Source organism: Agelaius phoeniceus, chromosome 2 (genome assembly GCF_051311805.1).
Source record: "Agelaius phoeniceus isolate bAgePho1 chromosome 2, bAgePho1.hap1, whole genome shotgun sequence".
Taxonomy (NCBI): Eukaryota; Metazoa; Chordata; class Aves; order Passeriformes; family Icteridae; genus Agelaius; species Agelaius phoeniceus.
Window position 1 is genome coordinate 106,025,079 of NC_135266.1, and position 14,817 is coordinate 106,039,895.

The window sequence follows — 14,817 nt, forward strand, 5'->3', positions numbered from 1 at the left end:
AGGTTTACAAATGAAAATGTGGAAACATAGGTTCTTAGACTGTAAGAACTTCTAACCAGCTCATACTAGTACAGACTATAATATTGTGCAAACAAATTAATCCAAGAACTCACTTTTAATTGCTATCAGCTCAGTGTCCAGGGCTTGCCTATTAATTATTGCTACCATGGCCTTATTGCCAGATAACATTGTTTAACAAATGACTTCATTTCCAGGAGTCACAACTCCAACTTGAGACTACCCATGCTAAGCTATGTCTTTGGCCAGACTGTAATCAATCTGTATGAACTGTAAGTGGCCACAGTTTTTACTCTTCTGGGCTAATGTCTTCACCATCAGAGCATTAATTCAGAATTTAAAATCCAGAGGCATCTTTGGGTAATAGTGTTTGTCTTATGTTAATGATATATAGTGTCAATGATACAAACAGGGAAATTATGCAAAATATGACAAACGAATCCAAAGTCCATCAACACAACACTGCTCAGATTTGTGACAAAAAATATTTGAGTAGGAATAAGACAGGACTAAACTAGTATTGTTTCAGGCAGCATGGACAATTGCAGTGTTTTAACCTTGCCTGGCTGCCAGCTGCCCACCCAGAAGATTCCTCAGTGCCCTCCTCAACACAGCAGGGCAAAAGTAATTTACAGCCATCCTCAAGTGGTGCAGGGAGATCAGGACTGAGGGCTTGTGGTCAGTCCACAACAGCTCTCTGTCACTCCCTCCTCTTCGCATTCTTTCCCTACTCCCTGCAATGGCACAACTCTGCTAGGTGTGGGATAACCTAATATATGTACCTGAGCAAAGTGAATTATTTAGAGACATCATCAATTTGTGTGGTAGAGTCAGTGCTCAGGAAGATGTCGAAACTTGAACCCCTTGAAATGAAGGATATTAGAATTATTGCTGAGAAAGCACAAAAAGTTACAAAGACCCCACTATGGCACAGTTCAGCAGAGCTCAGCACTACAAACATGACCTGGCCATAATTATGCATCTATATCTACACACATTTGTATTCATATATGTGTGTGTCTGTGAGATACAATATATACAAGAGCAATTCCTACTCTCTCTAGCAAGATGACCCAGAGATCTAATCCATTTGCAAGATACAGACTCAGTTTTCTCTTGCTCTGTAAGGGCAGTATGATTAAGCTGAATTTTGTTTTAAAAACTTTGGGTTTAAGTAAATAATTATTTATTTTTAGTAAGGTGAAATATTGCTGTATTGCTTTCATTATGGTATGATATCACACTAAATTGAGGTTCCTGATGTCAGGCCAAGATTTTGATTCTGATTTAGTGCTTTATATCCTTTCAAATGGCAATTCTTTCAAATCCCATAGTTCTCAAAGAGTGAGACAAGGGACTAGTTCTCAAACTAGTGAAGAAAATATGGTCTGCTATGTCATCCAAGGGTCTCATTTCAAGACTTTCTCATTTCTTCCCAATTTATATTATCTCCATTTTTGCCAACTAACAGATAGGTGGAGCTTCTCTCTTCCAAAGATTGGCTCAGAAGTTTCCCTTTCCTTTGACAGGCAGGAATATGGCTGGTGTGCCCAGTTTCTCCACAAGGAAGAGTGTCATGCCACAAATCTGGGTTTAGCACTCTGATTGAGAGTCAGAAATAGTAACTCCCAGGGCTCAGAACATAGAATCAGTATGGTTTTACTTTTCTGAAGCTTAAAAGTTTTGACAGATTAAATTTATAAAAAATGGTTCCACTGGTTACTACACGACCTGTTTTATTTACTCTTGCTCTACTACAGCTGCAGCTCTCACCCTCCACAGCACTTTAACTTTATCAAGGACTTGCATCCCATGGCGCATTTATGCTTGGCAAGAAAATACAAAACAAGCATGCATTTCATAATGTCTTCTCTGATTAGTTCTCCAGTTCTGTGGTCAAAGAACCATGTCTTACACAGATTAAATTTGTGCTGCTGAATTACTGTTCACTGCTGAACATGTTGCTGAGCTATGGCACATTGCTAAACAATTCATTTCCCAGCACTTCCTTTATAAATGAAATTACTTTTAAAGAACTTTCTAAGCAGAATGAGGAAAGATACAGCTTTCACTGTTGTCCTCATAAATACCCTTGTAAAGAATTATCAAAAGAAAACTGTATAAGCAATAAATTTGGCAGCAATATTTTATATTGTCACTTAAAAATATCAAATTACAAGAAATAGTGCAAATCCAGTGACCTACCTTACATTTCTGTGGGTTTGCTTGTTCTTTATTTGAGACAAGTATCTTCAGTGCTTCCCCTCTTAGTGGATTTCTTTTCTTCTTATTTACATACCCTGTGCATGATTATCTCTGCTCAGAATGTTGTAAAAACCTATGTCAGTGAAGTTTTATGATGTAATTCATTTACAAGCATCTCCTATAAATATCTGTTCGTGTGGATTATTACTTTCCTTCTCAGGCTGTGTCTTTTGTCAGGCCTTAATTCACAGAAGATTTTGAGACAGAAATGAAGCTGAAAAAATCATCTGATGAGAAATATGTTTCTCCTAGTAGCTATGAGATTTTCTTTGTTTCTCTGCTTGCAATTTTTGTGTGTGTTTGTGTTGGACTGATTGTACTTTCTTGGTTATCAATCCAGGAGCTGGAACGAGGTAAGCAGCCAACCTTTGGCTACAGACCTTTAGGAATTTCTTAGACTTTGAAGACATTGCTCTTAAAATTGTAGGGTTTGGGTTTTTTTTTTTAATTTTGTTGTTGTTGTTGTTTTGGGTTTTTTTGGTTTTTTTTTTTTTTATTTCATGCTATGTTTTTAATGCTGGGAGGGGAAGTGGTGTTTTAGGGTTTATGTGTTTTCCTTCCCTGAAAAGTGATGTGAACAAAATAGGGGGGAAAACTAAGCACTGGAATCATGCTCTGAAGGCATATAAAATAATTTTCATGGTTTAGGCTTTGGAAAAGATCCCTAAGATGCAATCCAAGCCATAAAGCTTGAGTTATTCCACCATATTTACCAGCCGGTGAAGGTAATATGGAAAACTGTGAAATTTTACCTTTTTCTCCATGTATGAGTTTTGAATCAGAATACAAATAATCCACTGAAAAGCTAATAATCTCCTAGAGTTTCTGGGGCCCATCTCTTGGAATCTATTAATTTTTTTTTATTTAAAAAATATTTTTAAGTCATTTCTTGGTATGAGAGAGTTCCTGCATCAGTCAGTTGCTTGCCCCAGGTAAAGTCACTCTTAGTCTTTATTCAGTGCTCTGAATGTAATGGAAGAAGTTACTGATACTCAAAGCAAACTAAACTAAAATATCAATATATATATTGATATCTATCTATCTATCTATATATCTATATAAAATACATATATTGATATATAAAAATATATATATTGATATATACAATATATATATTGATATATATATATGATAGATAGATAGATAGATAGATAGATAGATAGATAGATAGATAGATAGATAGATAGATAGAATGTTTCATGATTTTTAAATGGAATTAAAATTTTGGTTAAGGAATCCTGTGGATATAAGTTAAGTGGGAGGGCCACACCTTGAGGACTGCATCTAGTTCAGGGCTCCAAAACATGAGAGGGATATGGAGCTACTAGAGAGAGTCTCAAAGTGATTTTTGTTGCTGAAGAAATATTCTGCTGCATTGATGATTTTCCTGCTTTCATTAGCCAAAAACCCATACTATTTCATTCTGATGGCTAAATTTTCATGAAGACTAAACTTTCTTTAAGACTTTTGTTTAAAAAATAAAAACAATCATCCTAAGCCATTACATCAGAATACCATGATTGTTCCTTCAATTGCCATTGGTTTTGTTTCCAGATTTTAAAATTGCAACACCTACCAACTTTCTTACCCTCTTACCAGAATGTTATCACACTCCTGTAAAATAAAAGGGTGCATTATTGAATCTAGAGACAGGCTTTTATTTAATGACTTGTTTTTAGAAGAAAAATAGGAAAATATTTTAAAAAGTATGATTAGAACGTATTTTTAATTATAGTTGATATATAATTTTAAAAGGCTTTTGCTATTTAGAAATATTTTTAAACAGATTTGCAATTATTTTAAAGGCCAGCCTACAAAGAAACTCAGTCTGCTATTATTTGTTGATATTCAGTTGGTGTCACTATGCTATGCCTTCCATAATAAACTGTTCATTGTAGTATTTATTGCTTATCTGCTGTTGTGATTCAGTTATTAAATTTATTAGAAATGCCTCTGCCCAAATTAATGTGCAAATGAGACCGTATGCCAAAGTCAATAGTATGGGTTTTATCTAACAGTAAACAAGAGAGAGATAAAAAGGAAGGAATAGGAAAGAGGGGACTGGGAGGGGAGAGTAAGTTGGAGATTGATTAAGTAGAAAACATCAACACTCCATGGATCCCAGTGGCATCCTGTTGATCTTCTTGGTGGTGAGGGTTTCTTGAAAAACACAGAATCCAGTGGATTAATACACATTTGGGCCAGGTGGGAATGCCCAGGTTCCTGTTACGAGGTGTCCTCAGGGAGGAGAGGGCTTTGGTGGTCACAACCTCTTTATGCATTTTAACCATAATGGACAAAACTCCTTTATAACAAAGTTTAAGCCATAAACTATAATATTTCAGTCTCTGACCTCTGCTTTTGTCTTAAAACTTGCTTTGATGTTAATGCCTTCAAACACAACCTAAAATATCACTGGTACTGCAAGCAGTAAGCAAAAGGCATTTCCTATCAATCAACTTTAATTCACACATTTTCTGAGAATTTCTAGTGTGTTACACGGTGAATAAATTTTTTTTTAATATATAATGAATTCCTTTATGTATTCCTCATGTCCTGTAGCATATTAAAATCAAGATTAAATTTGCAGCAAGGATCAGTTGTCTAATTTCTTTATAAATTCTCCCAGAATTTCATGTATTGGTGAGAAAGGTCAGGTCAAAAATAGTTTAACTATTCTGACACTGGATGTTTCCAGTGCCATCATCGAAAACAGTTTACACATATAAAAAAGGACAAAAATACATAAAGTGTGAGGCAATAATTCATAATATTTTTTTATCCAGAACATACAAAATACTCATAATTCACTATTTGCCTTCCCATTTACCTCTGTCCCTTGTGTTAGACATAACTGGGCATATCATTGTGTCCTTTATGCACTCACAGTGTTGCAGGAAAACAGCATCTCAAACAAAACTGAAAGTAATGAAAGCTAAGGGCAAATAGAATTAATTAAAATATGACTACTATTATAATTATTGTAAACATAAAAAAGTCTATTTTTTCTTTAAACTCAGCACTAGGCAGAACATCTCTGATCACAAAGCAGTAAAAAAAGCCTTAGAAATTATTGTATTGATGATCTGTGTGAAATAAAGTCTAATGTAATATTTTTCTTTTTTTTCTATATAATTAAAACACCTTATTTTTTCATTATCTAGCTGAAGCAGATGTGAATACTCATAGCTATATGGGAACATTAAAAATAGTCTCTGGCACATCTTTCACTTCAACCTTACAAAACAGTTCCTCAGCTGATTTCAAAGTCCTTGCCTTTGATGTCGAAAAATTGGTAAGAACTTATCAGGTTGTGGTTTATTTAAGACTATTTGTAGGTACATTAATTCCTTAGCATTAACTGCTGTTAATATTTTTTTCTTTCCAAAAAAGAGTTATTTCAGGTCCTAAGCCTGCTCAGAACCCAATATATTCCTTATTTGAGAAAATCAGTGAATCATCAAAGCCATTGTTTCTGTAGTCTAGAAAAAGTTATTTAGTACTGAAACCATGATTATAGTGTGAGAATGTGTGTCTATTTAATTATTATCACATTATTATTATTATTATTATTATTATTATTATTATTATTATTATTATTATTAATGTATTGTTATATACTATTATAATGATATTATTATATTATTATTTAATTTTAAAAAAAATATTGTACTGGTTCAAGATTTCTCTTTTTCTTATAGATACAAAATATCTTTCACGAAAGTGATCTGAAACACAAGTTTGAGAGATGTGAAATCTTCCAGTTCAAGTAGGTACAGCTTAATTTAACTTTGAAAATAAATGTCAAAAGTCCTTACTTAGATATTTCTCTCAGAAGTATTTACCCTGATTATCAAGACATCCTTGGGAACCTCCTATGTTATGCCTTTCACATCTTACATCTTCCAGTGTGCTCAGTTTGACACCAGTGTGTTTCCTTGGGCAAACTTCCTTCTCAAGCTGATGTGTGTTCCTGCCTTGACCAGAAAGGCTGAGCCCTAATACCCACTCAGAAAAATTCCATATTTCAAAGGACTGCTGAGTTATTTTTTTGTCAAGGTGCTGTTTGCAGGGTTGCTGATCCTTGCCATCTAGAACAAATTTCAGGTTAGAGATCTCCTGGCCTAAGCCTGGAGGCTCAGGCATTCATATGCCCCTATGATCCACTTAATTCACATTCCTTAGGGCGTTAACAAGTAAGGCTGTCGTTTGACACCAGGAAAAACTGCAGCCTCTGTGTCCTAAAGATCCTGTGAATCTGCTTCATTTAGTAAAGCTCATTTTCAATATTCTGGGGTGTTGGTTGTCCTACTGAAGGGCAGCTGACAAAAGTTATACAGCCATGTCTGTGGTGTTAATTCCATCTGCACTATTCTTAATAAGGTCCTGATTCAGCAAAACACATGTAACAATAGCTCTCATTATTAAACAATTCCAGGACATGTCCCCATCCTGTCCAAAGCATTCTAATCTCAATGGGAGCCATGTGGTGTTGGTTGTGGTTTTTCTTTTTCTTTTTTATTGTTGCTTCTTTTTCTATAGGAAATCGGAAGTTGACCGTGACAGATTGACATCAGAGACCAGGTAATTGTATATGACAAAGTTTACTTAAAATATAGGCAAGAGACAATGATACTACTAATTTAGACAATTCTTCTGTGGACTGTGAATAGATTAAAAAAAAGAAAAACCCCAAATATTTTTAGAATTTAGATAAGGCCCTCTAAAAAGGATGAAGCTTCAAGACATATCTTTTCTCTTAAAATTTCCTTTAGGATTAGATTTAAAAAAAAAGTAATAGTCCCTGGGACTGTAGATTTAGAAAGAAAAATGGAAGAGTGAGAAAGGTAAGAAACTATCTAGAAAGGAAAATATATAGGTTTGTGCTGAGTTTGCTCATGTAAAGCTGCTTAAACTGAGGGCAGATCTCATGTCACTACCAGTAACTCAAGTTTTAAATCAAGAGAAGTCTAATGACACACTGTGATAGGCAAGAACAAAACAGAGGAAAAAGATTGAAAATCAAGAGAAGTCTAATGACACACTGTGATAGGCAAGAACAAAACAGAGGAAAAAGATTGACTCTAGCAGAACTGAAGAACCCTGGGAAATTAATGGTATAACTGGCTGTCTCACAGGTGAACCTAGAAAATTAAAGTACACATTACATGAAAACAGATCAATAGTTTTGTGCTACCACATGTTCTTGTGGTATCAGTGTAATTACATAAAGTTGATAAATATGTAGAGGAGATTAGTTTATTTGAATGACTGTCCTTGAAAAAAAAAACCACAAACAAGATATTGGGGTATTATCTGACCATGAATATCAGTAAGGAGTGGGAAGCAGATTTACATTGGAGCAATCTTTTCATTGGAATGGTGAGGACAAAACCCTATTAGCTAGAAAGCAGAGTATGATCACTTTATGAAGGATCATATAATATTAAGGGAATGGACTGCACAGCAGCAGGAGTGGGCCACTTCCTAAGTGTTGTCCTTGTGAAGGTAGATCCAGTCAGGAAATTTGGGTTCTGCACAAAGAAAGGGACTATTCTCATCAAAATTTGGGCATCAAACATGGAGACATCTCTGAGCGGTTTGCTCAAGACTGCCTTTGTAAGTGCTGGGTTTTTAGTTTTCTCATCTGGTCAATTTAGATGCCTTTTAGGAGGATTTTTAAATATTAGGATTTTATTTTAAATATTAGGATTTTAGATATCTAGATTCCCATTTTGGTTGATAGAAAGAAATAAGCTGTTATTTGGCATAATTGGTCAATTATGCCAAATAACAGCTTATTTCTTTCTATCAACCAAAATGGGAATCTAGATATCTGCACTGTAAATAACTGTGTTGGCAAAACTCATCCCACCAACACTATTTTGACACAACAATCATAGAGATTGCAGAAAATCTGCTGGTTTTGAATGTTGGATCTTGTTTTTAATACAACAGTAAGGATCTGTCTTAACTTCTGCATCTAATAACTTTGTCTCAGACATTACTTTCTTTTCATTTAAAAAGTGTTTACCCCTTCAGGCAATCTGCTTGGCATTTCACCCTTGAAACGCTGCTGCTGAGTCACAAGGAGAGCAATAAAAGCTTTTGTTTGCTCAGCATGGCCTAGAGGTTATCAGAAATATGCAAGAAAGGGAGCTTTTCTACATATTGCAAACCACAAACTATGCTCAGCAAAACGACAGGATTAATCACTCCTTACAAAGAGCACTACTGAGTCAGTTGCAAGTGGGTAGTTTGAGGGTAAAAAAGTTTACACCTGAATTTAGGTAAAGGAGAAAATGTTTATCTCTGGCAAGTGTCACACTTCAACATTACCTTACTCCAGCTGCAAACAAAAAACTTCATAATAGTGTCTAGAAAGGATGGAGAGAACAAACAGAAAACACTCTGGATAAAATTCATCGAAGTTAAATGCAGTTTAACCACAATTTCTAAATATCTCTGTTTTTAGCCATCATTGTTTCCTTGTGAGAATCCAGGCAATCACCAAGCAGATCTGCAAAAATGCAGAATCCACAGATTTGCTTTATAAAAATGGTCACTTTGTGTTATATTTTGCCATATTATACAATTTTCATAATACTTCCAGGTTCACCTTCAGTATTCTAGGGCTAAAACTAATAGACCAGTTGAACAACAGTAAAGCTATTTCTTTAGTTTTTCTCAAGTTCAACTCCATTACAGCAATTGAAATGAATGTTGCCTTGTTGGGTTTTTTTCTGATAGTGAGAGTAAGAGTAGATAAAGAAAAAACAAAGTTTCTCCAAGATTTAATCTGACCTCATGATTAAGAGATGTTTCTTTATGTCATCTTTGCCAGTCAATATTTAAAAATCAATCTGCCTTTGCCATTGGGACCAGAGTTAGAATGAGATATTGTCTAGATGATTTCACATAGCAGATTTTTTTCATCAGTTTGAATAACTAATTAATTTCTCTGTTTTGTATTGCTAGCGTGGTTGTGATCCTCACCCTTTATTTTACCCAGATGGTAACACTTGAGAAAATAAAAAATGAGCTGGTTTTGGGTGTCACTGCAAATAACCCTACCAAGACTTTGAAAATTGATGTGAACAGCATACAAATCACAGGTAATATTAGAAAGATTTTTTTTTTGAGGTTTTTGTTTCTTTTTTTTTTTTTGGGGGGGGGTTGTTTGTTTGTTTGTTTTGGGGGTTTTTTTTTGGTTGTTTTAATTCTAAAAATTCCTCAGAACTGTGGGTACCAGGAATTGGCTCCCAGACAGCAGTTGGATTCTTACTTTTTCTCTTAGGTGCCCTCCTCCCCCATTACATAACTTTCAGTAACAGCTTAAAGAAGAATTTACAACCTTTTCTACTAGAAAGTATGAGCCAGCACTGTGTACATTCCCTAGGGAGGGAGTAAAGGGCAAAGTAACGGTTTCCCAGTGAAAACCACTCAGTTCCACCTCTTATGAGGCATAATATTTGTAATTTTTAGCCCTTTAATTAAAGCAATTAAGACCCAACCATGTTGTTTCATAAGTAAATACAGTCACAATTTTATTCTGCTAAAGAATGAGAAAAGGGCTCAGAATTGCAGTGAGTAAAGACTCATTTACTGAAAAATATGTCCTGTAGAAAAACAAACTGCTTTGGGAGCAGTGCATCCAGGGAACATTCTCCATATTCCTGTAGAGCTTAGGCAAATGAAAGTGGTGAAGAAAGGAACAGGGCTTTGAGGATTTGTAGCTTTAAATTCTGTAAATATACAGATATTTTATGTAAGTACTAGAAAATATATCAAAGTCTAAGTGGAAACCCTTCAAGATCAATGGGGATCCTTTTCTCTTACCTGAATAAACCTTCAAAACAGCCCATCACTGAGGATGAGGTTAAAAAACAATCTTTGAATTCTTTGAAGCAGAAGTGGATAAGCTGACATTTGAAGACCTGCTGGAGTTACTATTAAGTAAAAACTGAGGAATGGCAATCTGCTGTGCCATGTCTCTTAATCTATACTAAAAGCTGCATTTTTTTCCTAAGTACTTCAAGTATTCAAAGGCTAAATTCAGAGTCTGGGCATATTTAGTTCTCTTTACTGCTTGTTTATTGCAAATTACTGCACAACACTGTGGAAATTGATTGCTCATTATACTTCAGAAATGCCACCAAAAAAATAATTAAGAGCCTCTTAAAAGGTTCATCCACTGATGAACTTTGAAGTAGTCAAACTTTTACTGCTGTGGATCATTAAAATGCCTCTTTTCACATGAGAAATCACCTGTCCATTCTCCCAGGAGTGCTTCAATAAAATAATTGTAACTAATTAACAATCACAATCATACGGGGCACTTTTGAATCATGCATTTCAATATGTTCTGCTAGAGACAATATTCCTATTTCAGAGAGGGAGAGAGGTGTCACACAGGCATGACTTGCTTGAAGTGAGTTTTCACAGTGATTAAAAGTAACTTTCTTTCTTGTAAACTATGCCAGGTCAACTTTAACTCATTGATCTCTTCTAAATACTGTTCTCTAAGACACAGGGGCTCTGCAAATCTGTATAGAATAAAAAGCTTCGAGAGAGATTTCCTAGGTGAAAACATTCTATGTGCAATACAATCAATAGGGACTGAGGATTGAAAGGAACTGCAGGGGCTTTGAAACCTCATAACTTCAACTCATTTTTGGGATCTTTCTTCCTTGGAAGATCATGGAGTTTGAGAAAAGATTGGGAACAGGATGAGGCAAAAGGGGGGAAGAGGGAACTGACAGTGATTCAATGAGAAATAGCCACAGATGATTTCTTTTTATTCTTTATTTCCGTCATCTAAAACTAGACACTGTGCTATAAAAGAAGTTTATAATGAACTTGTTTTCTTCCAGTAGCTGCTGAAAATCCTACTACAACAACACCTTTAACCTCATCAGGTCAGTATCTTTCTCAAAGCAGGCACTAATTTCTGTTACCAATACAAGATGAAGGAAAACAAGAATTGTTGTTCAGCTCACATAACTTAGTAAGGCTTGCCTGGCTGCAGCTGGGGCTTGACTGCCAGGGTCCATTCAGTGATAATTAACTGCTTTCACCATTTCTGACTATTTGAGAAAGCAGTGAGTGCTCTGTAGTCTGTACAAAATCTGTAGGAGCTTAATTAGAGTATCAAACCAAAACTGAGTCTCCATTAACCAGCTGAGCTGCAAGCTGAAGATTTTGCAGATTTAGGGAGGTAGATCAGGCTGGGGATCCTGCTCTCATGTTGTGGTTATTGATTTACTAAGCAATGTTGACAGATTTTCCTTCCACTATCCCTAGAAGTTTTACAATGATAAGACACGAAGCAGACAAACTCAGTCTCAGAAACCTGCCAAAAGTCAGCAATAGAGATAAACAATACAGTAAGTGCTTTATAGCACTAGGTGCAGGTAGTAACACACAAACTGCATTCAAATTATCACACACAAACTCTCCAGGGCACAGGGTACCAGACCAGAAGCTAAATAACTGCCCCTATAAATATAGGTATTTATTGATATTCCAATTACAGCCATAGTAATGAAAGAGTTACTGTTAGTCTGGTTATGGGCCTACCAACGTGTATAGTCCAAAGTGTGCAAGTACTGTGTCTATTCCCAAAGATACAGTTTCAACTGCTAACATTCAGTTTTTTCCCTATCTGTCCCTTCCTCTGGTATGCTATCTTAATGCTCCCCTGGTCCTAAGTTCGATGTTGCTAATCATCCTCAAGCAAAATTTGGAGACTGGGGGAGGTTCCTAAGCAAAGGGGAAGGGAGTTGGGAATTGTCAGCACCCAAGGTTGGAATGGCAACAATATTCCTGGTGTGAATTTCTTCTCCCTCGGCCTTGGGTCTGCTTGAGGTCATTTTTCTAGTTTTGTTAATATTGCCTGCTTCCTTGTTCTTTATGTTTCAGTCCAAAAGTCACAAAATACTCACATTTTACCATACCGGGTACATTTACACCTGCTGGATGCAGGGTTATGGCTCTGCTGTCCCTAAAAACATCCTTTGCCATCTCAACCTGTTACTTTAGTGAGGTTTTCTAGTAATTGTGCTTATATCACTGCTGCTTCTGTCATTCTCCTGTGTTTTCCTTTAGGGATTTTGCTGTAGAATTGTGCATGCACTTTTTGGAACATCTGTAGCAACCACAATTTTTTCAGCAGTTTTCAAGATGCAGCTCCCTGATAACTGTTTTCTTAGAACTGTTTGCTCCTGCATGCATCTATGTTTTAGGTCTTGGCATGTTTAATTCCTTCTAAATTGGTTATCCTGTAGTAAATGTATAGGCAGATATGTTGGTATAAATATATATATGTGTGTGTATCTCTTTAAAAACCTCTGATAAAATGTGATAGAATAAATTAAGCTTTTTTTTTCTCTGCAGTAGCTGTGAGAACAGTCCATCTATTCACTGCTCTTCTCTCTCTCTGCCAAAGAAACTGTGTCCCTAAATTTGCTGACACAGAATGTAACCAGAATGGCCCAGTTCAGCTTAACAGTATTTGCTAAATAAGGATGTTTTGATCAAAAATTGGTGGGAAATCCTCCTGCAAGTTTGTGCACTAGGTCTGGGAGAGCAGGAATACCTAAAAAAAGTAAGTTGGTGATGGCCAGTGGTGAGCAGCTTCTGCCCACAAAACTGATGGGTGACAAACTATAGAGAGAAATCCTTACTGCATCTTCCACTTTATTCCTTCAGGCCCCTCATCCTATAAACTGAGGTACAAGACCCAGTACCTGCAGTGACTTGGGGGTTGTTTTCAGTCAAAGACATCATTATCCTACTCACATATTTGAGTCTTAATTTAGAAAGTAGAAATAGTAAACAGAGATGCTAAAGAAGATACAGAGAGGAAAAGAAAAAAGACTGTTTGGGAGCTGGAAATGCCCAGTGCATCCTCAATGAAGTGGAACTTCTGTTGGAGCAATCACAAATACACATTCCATTTTTCCAGAATGTTTTGCAGTTTACAATCACTCATACAAATCTGCTTATTTACCCAGGCATTTGTTCATGTGTAAATATGTACACCCACAATGTGTGTATATATATATATATATATATGTATATATGTATATATATACACCTCTGTATGTAAATAGACAAACACTCGATAGGTTTGAGGCTCCTAATTGATTTGTAGAGCAATTTTATTTGTCAGAAAATGTACATTTACCTTCTAGTACTAATGCTGAAGTTGCCATCACTTTTCTTGTTTCAACAGATCCCACGAGTTTAATTACAAGTTCCCTGGCACCAACTTCAGGTGAGAATATTTACAGGGGAAGACAAGGAAGAATTGCTCCTCTTTTAGTGGGGGGAAGGTGGAAGGAGGAAAGAAATCTTTTGAAATTATTGAAACACTTGGGTTTCACATAATTTTTTCTTATGTTTATTGTGACACTTGAGCTTCAGGACCAAGCCAGTCAAGCTGGCACTACCTGGAGTGCGGGGAGCATTTTTTTTTCTTTTTTTTTCTTCTTTAATTCTGCAATAATGCAGCTAAAATAATAAAAGCAGATTGGTTGCTGCTTAATTCTGCCCAAGCAACTACAGAGGTGTTCCCAGAGAGCAAGAAGTAGAGTTCTAACCTTGGGTTGTGTTTGTGCAGGTTCAGGACAACTCACCACGAGCAAACCCTCAACAACAGTGGGTGAGTAATTCTGTGTGTGTGTGGAGGAGCAGGGAGGTTCCACAGAGCAATGTGAGATTGCAAAATTGCACTGCTCATGTGCAGACTCTCCCCACAGCATTCAATTCTTGTATTCCATTCCTGAAAATTCAGGATATGCAGGTTTACCTTAGACCCAAGGATACCTCTTCAAGGAGAAGGGACTTCTAAGACTGTACATGCTACAAAAATGCTGCATGTGTTATGCATGTTTGTTGCATACATTGACACTAATACTAGCTGCTTCCTTTTTTTTTTCAATTCATATTATTTCTTTACTTTTATGAGGAAAATAAAATAAATAAGCAAGTGATAGCAAAGTATGACTTCCAATGGACAGAAAGCTGAAGATGTTTGAGTCTTTGAAAACATTCCCTGGCCTTCTTACATAGTGAAATAGATATCATTTCTACAAGCAATCTAATGTGTTCAAGTCTTATTTGTTTACTGCCCTTATTAAATTGAATGTAACACTTAAAACACAATTTAGGGTAATTTGCCATTTAAAAGAGAAGTCATAATGTTTAAGCAGGAAAAGTTGATTTCTTTCAATCCAGGAGGTGGCAGTGCTGTTTAGTTTTCTGAGTTGAATAAGCCCAGAATTGATCATGTTGTGTGTAAACAATGATTTCTTCCCTGATGGGCTTGTGCAACATCTCTTCCTGGGTTATTGGTTGGAATTTTTGCTCTGGGTCTAGAATGCACAGTTTTGTCTCTGCTCGTCTGTGGAGATTCATTCACTGGCCCTGTGTCACCTCCAACACTTTACTGGAGTATGTTTGGTTCATTTTAATTTCCAGTTGGATGCAAAATAGTAAATCTTGTGGCTTTGTAACCTTTGCATTGCCAAC

General features: G+C 36.0%; 1 protein-coding gene across 1 annotated transcript in view; it reads left to right on the forward strand.

Moving 5' to 3' along the window:
• Positions 1–2,426: 2,426 nt before the first annotated feature.
• The window catches only part of TMPRSS15 (transmembrane serine protease 15), a 52,777-nt gene continuing 40,386 nt past the window's right edge, over positions 2,427–14,817 (forward strand). Inside the window, 8 exon segments of the mRNA XM_077174684.1 lie at positions 2,427–2,636; positions 5,448–5,578; positions 5,985–6,052; positions 6,826–6,867; positions 9,262–9,398; positions 11,157–11,201; positions 13,023–13,027; positions 13,852–13,948. Coding sequence (XP_077030799.1) covers positions 2,492–2,636; positions 5,448–5,578; positions 5,985–6,052; positions 6,826–6,867; positions 9,262–9,398; positions 11,157–11,201; positions 13,023–13,027; positions 13,852–13,948 — 670 coding nt within the window. The 5' untranslated portion in view covers positions 2,427–2,491.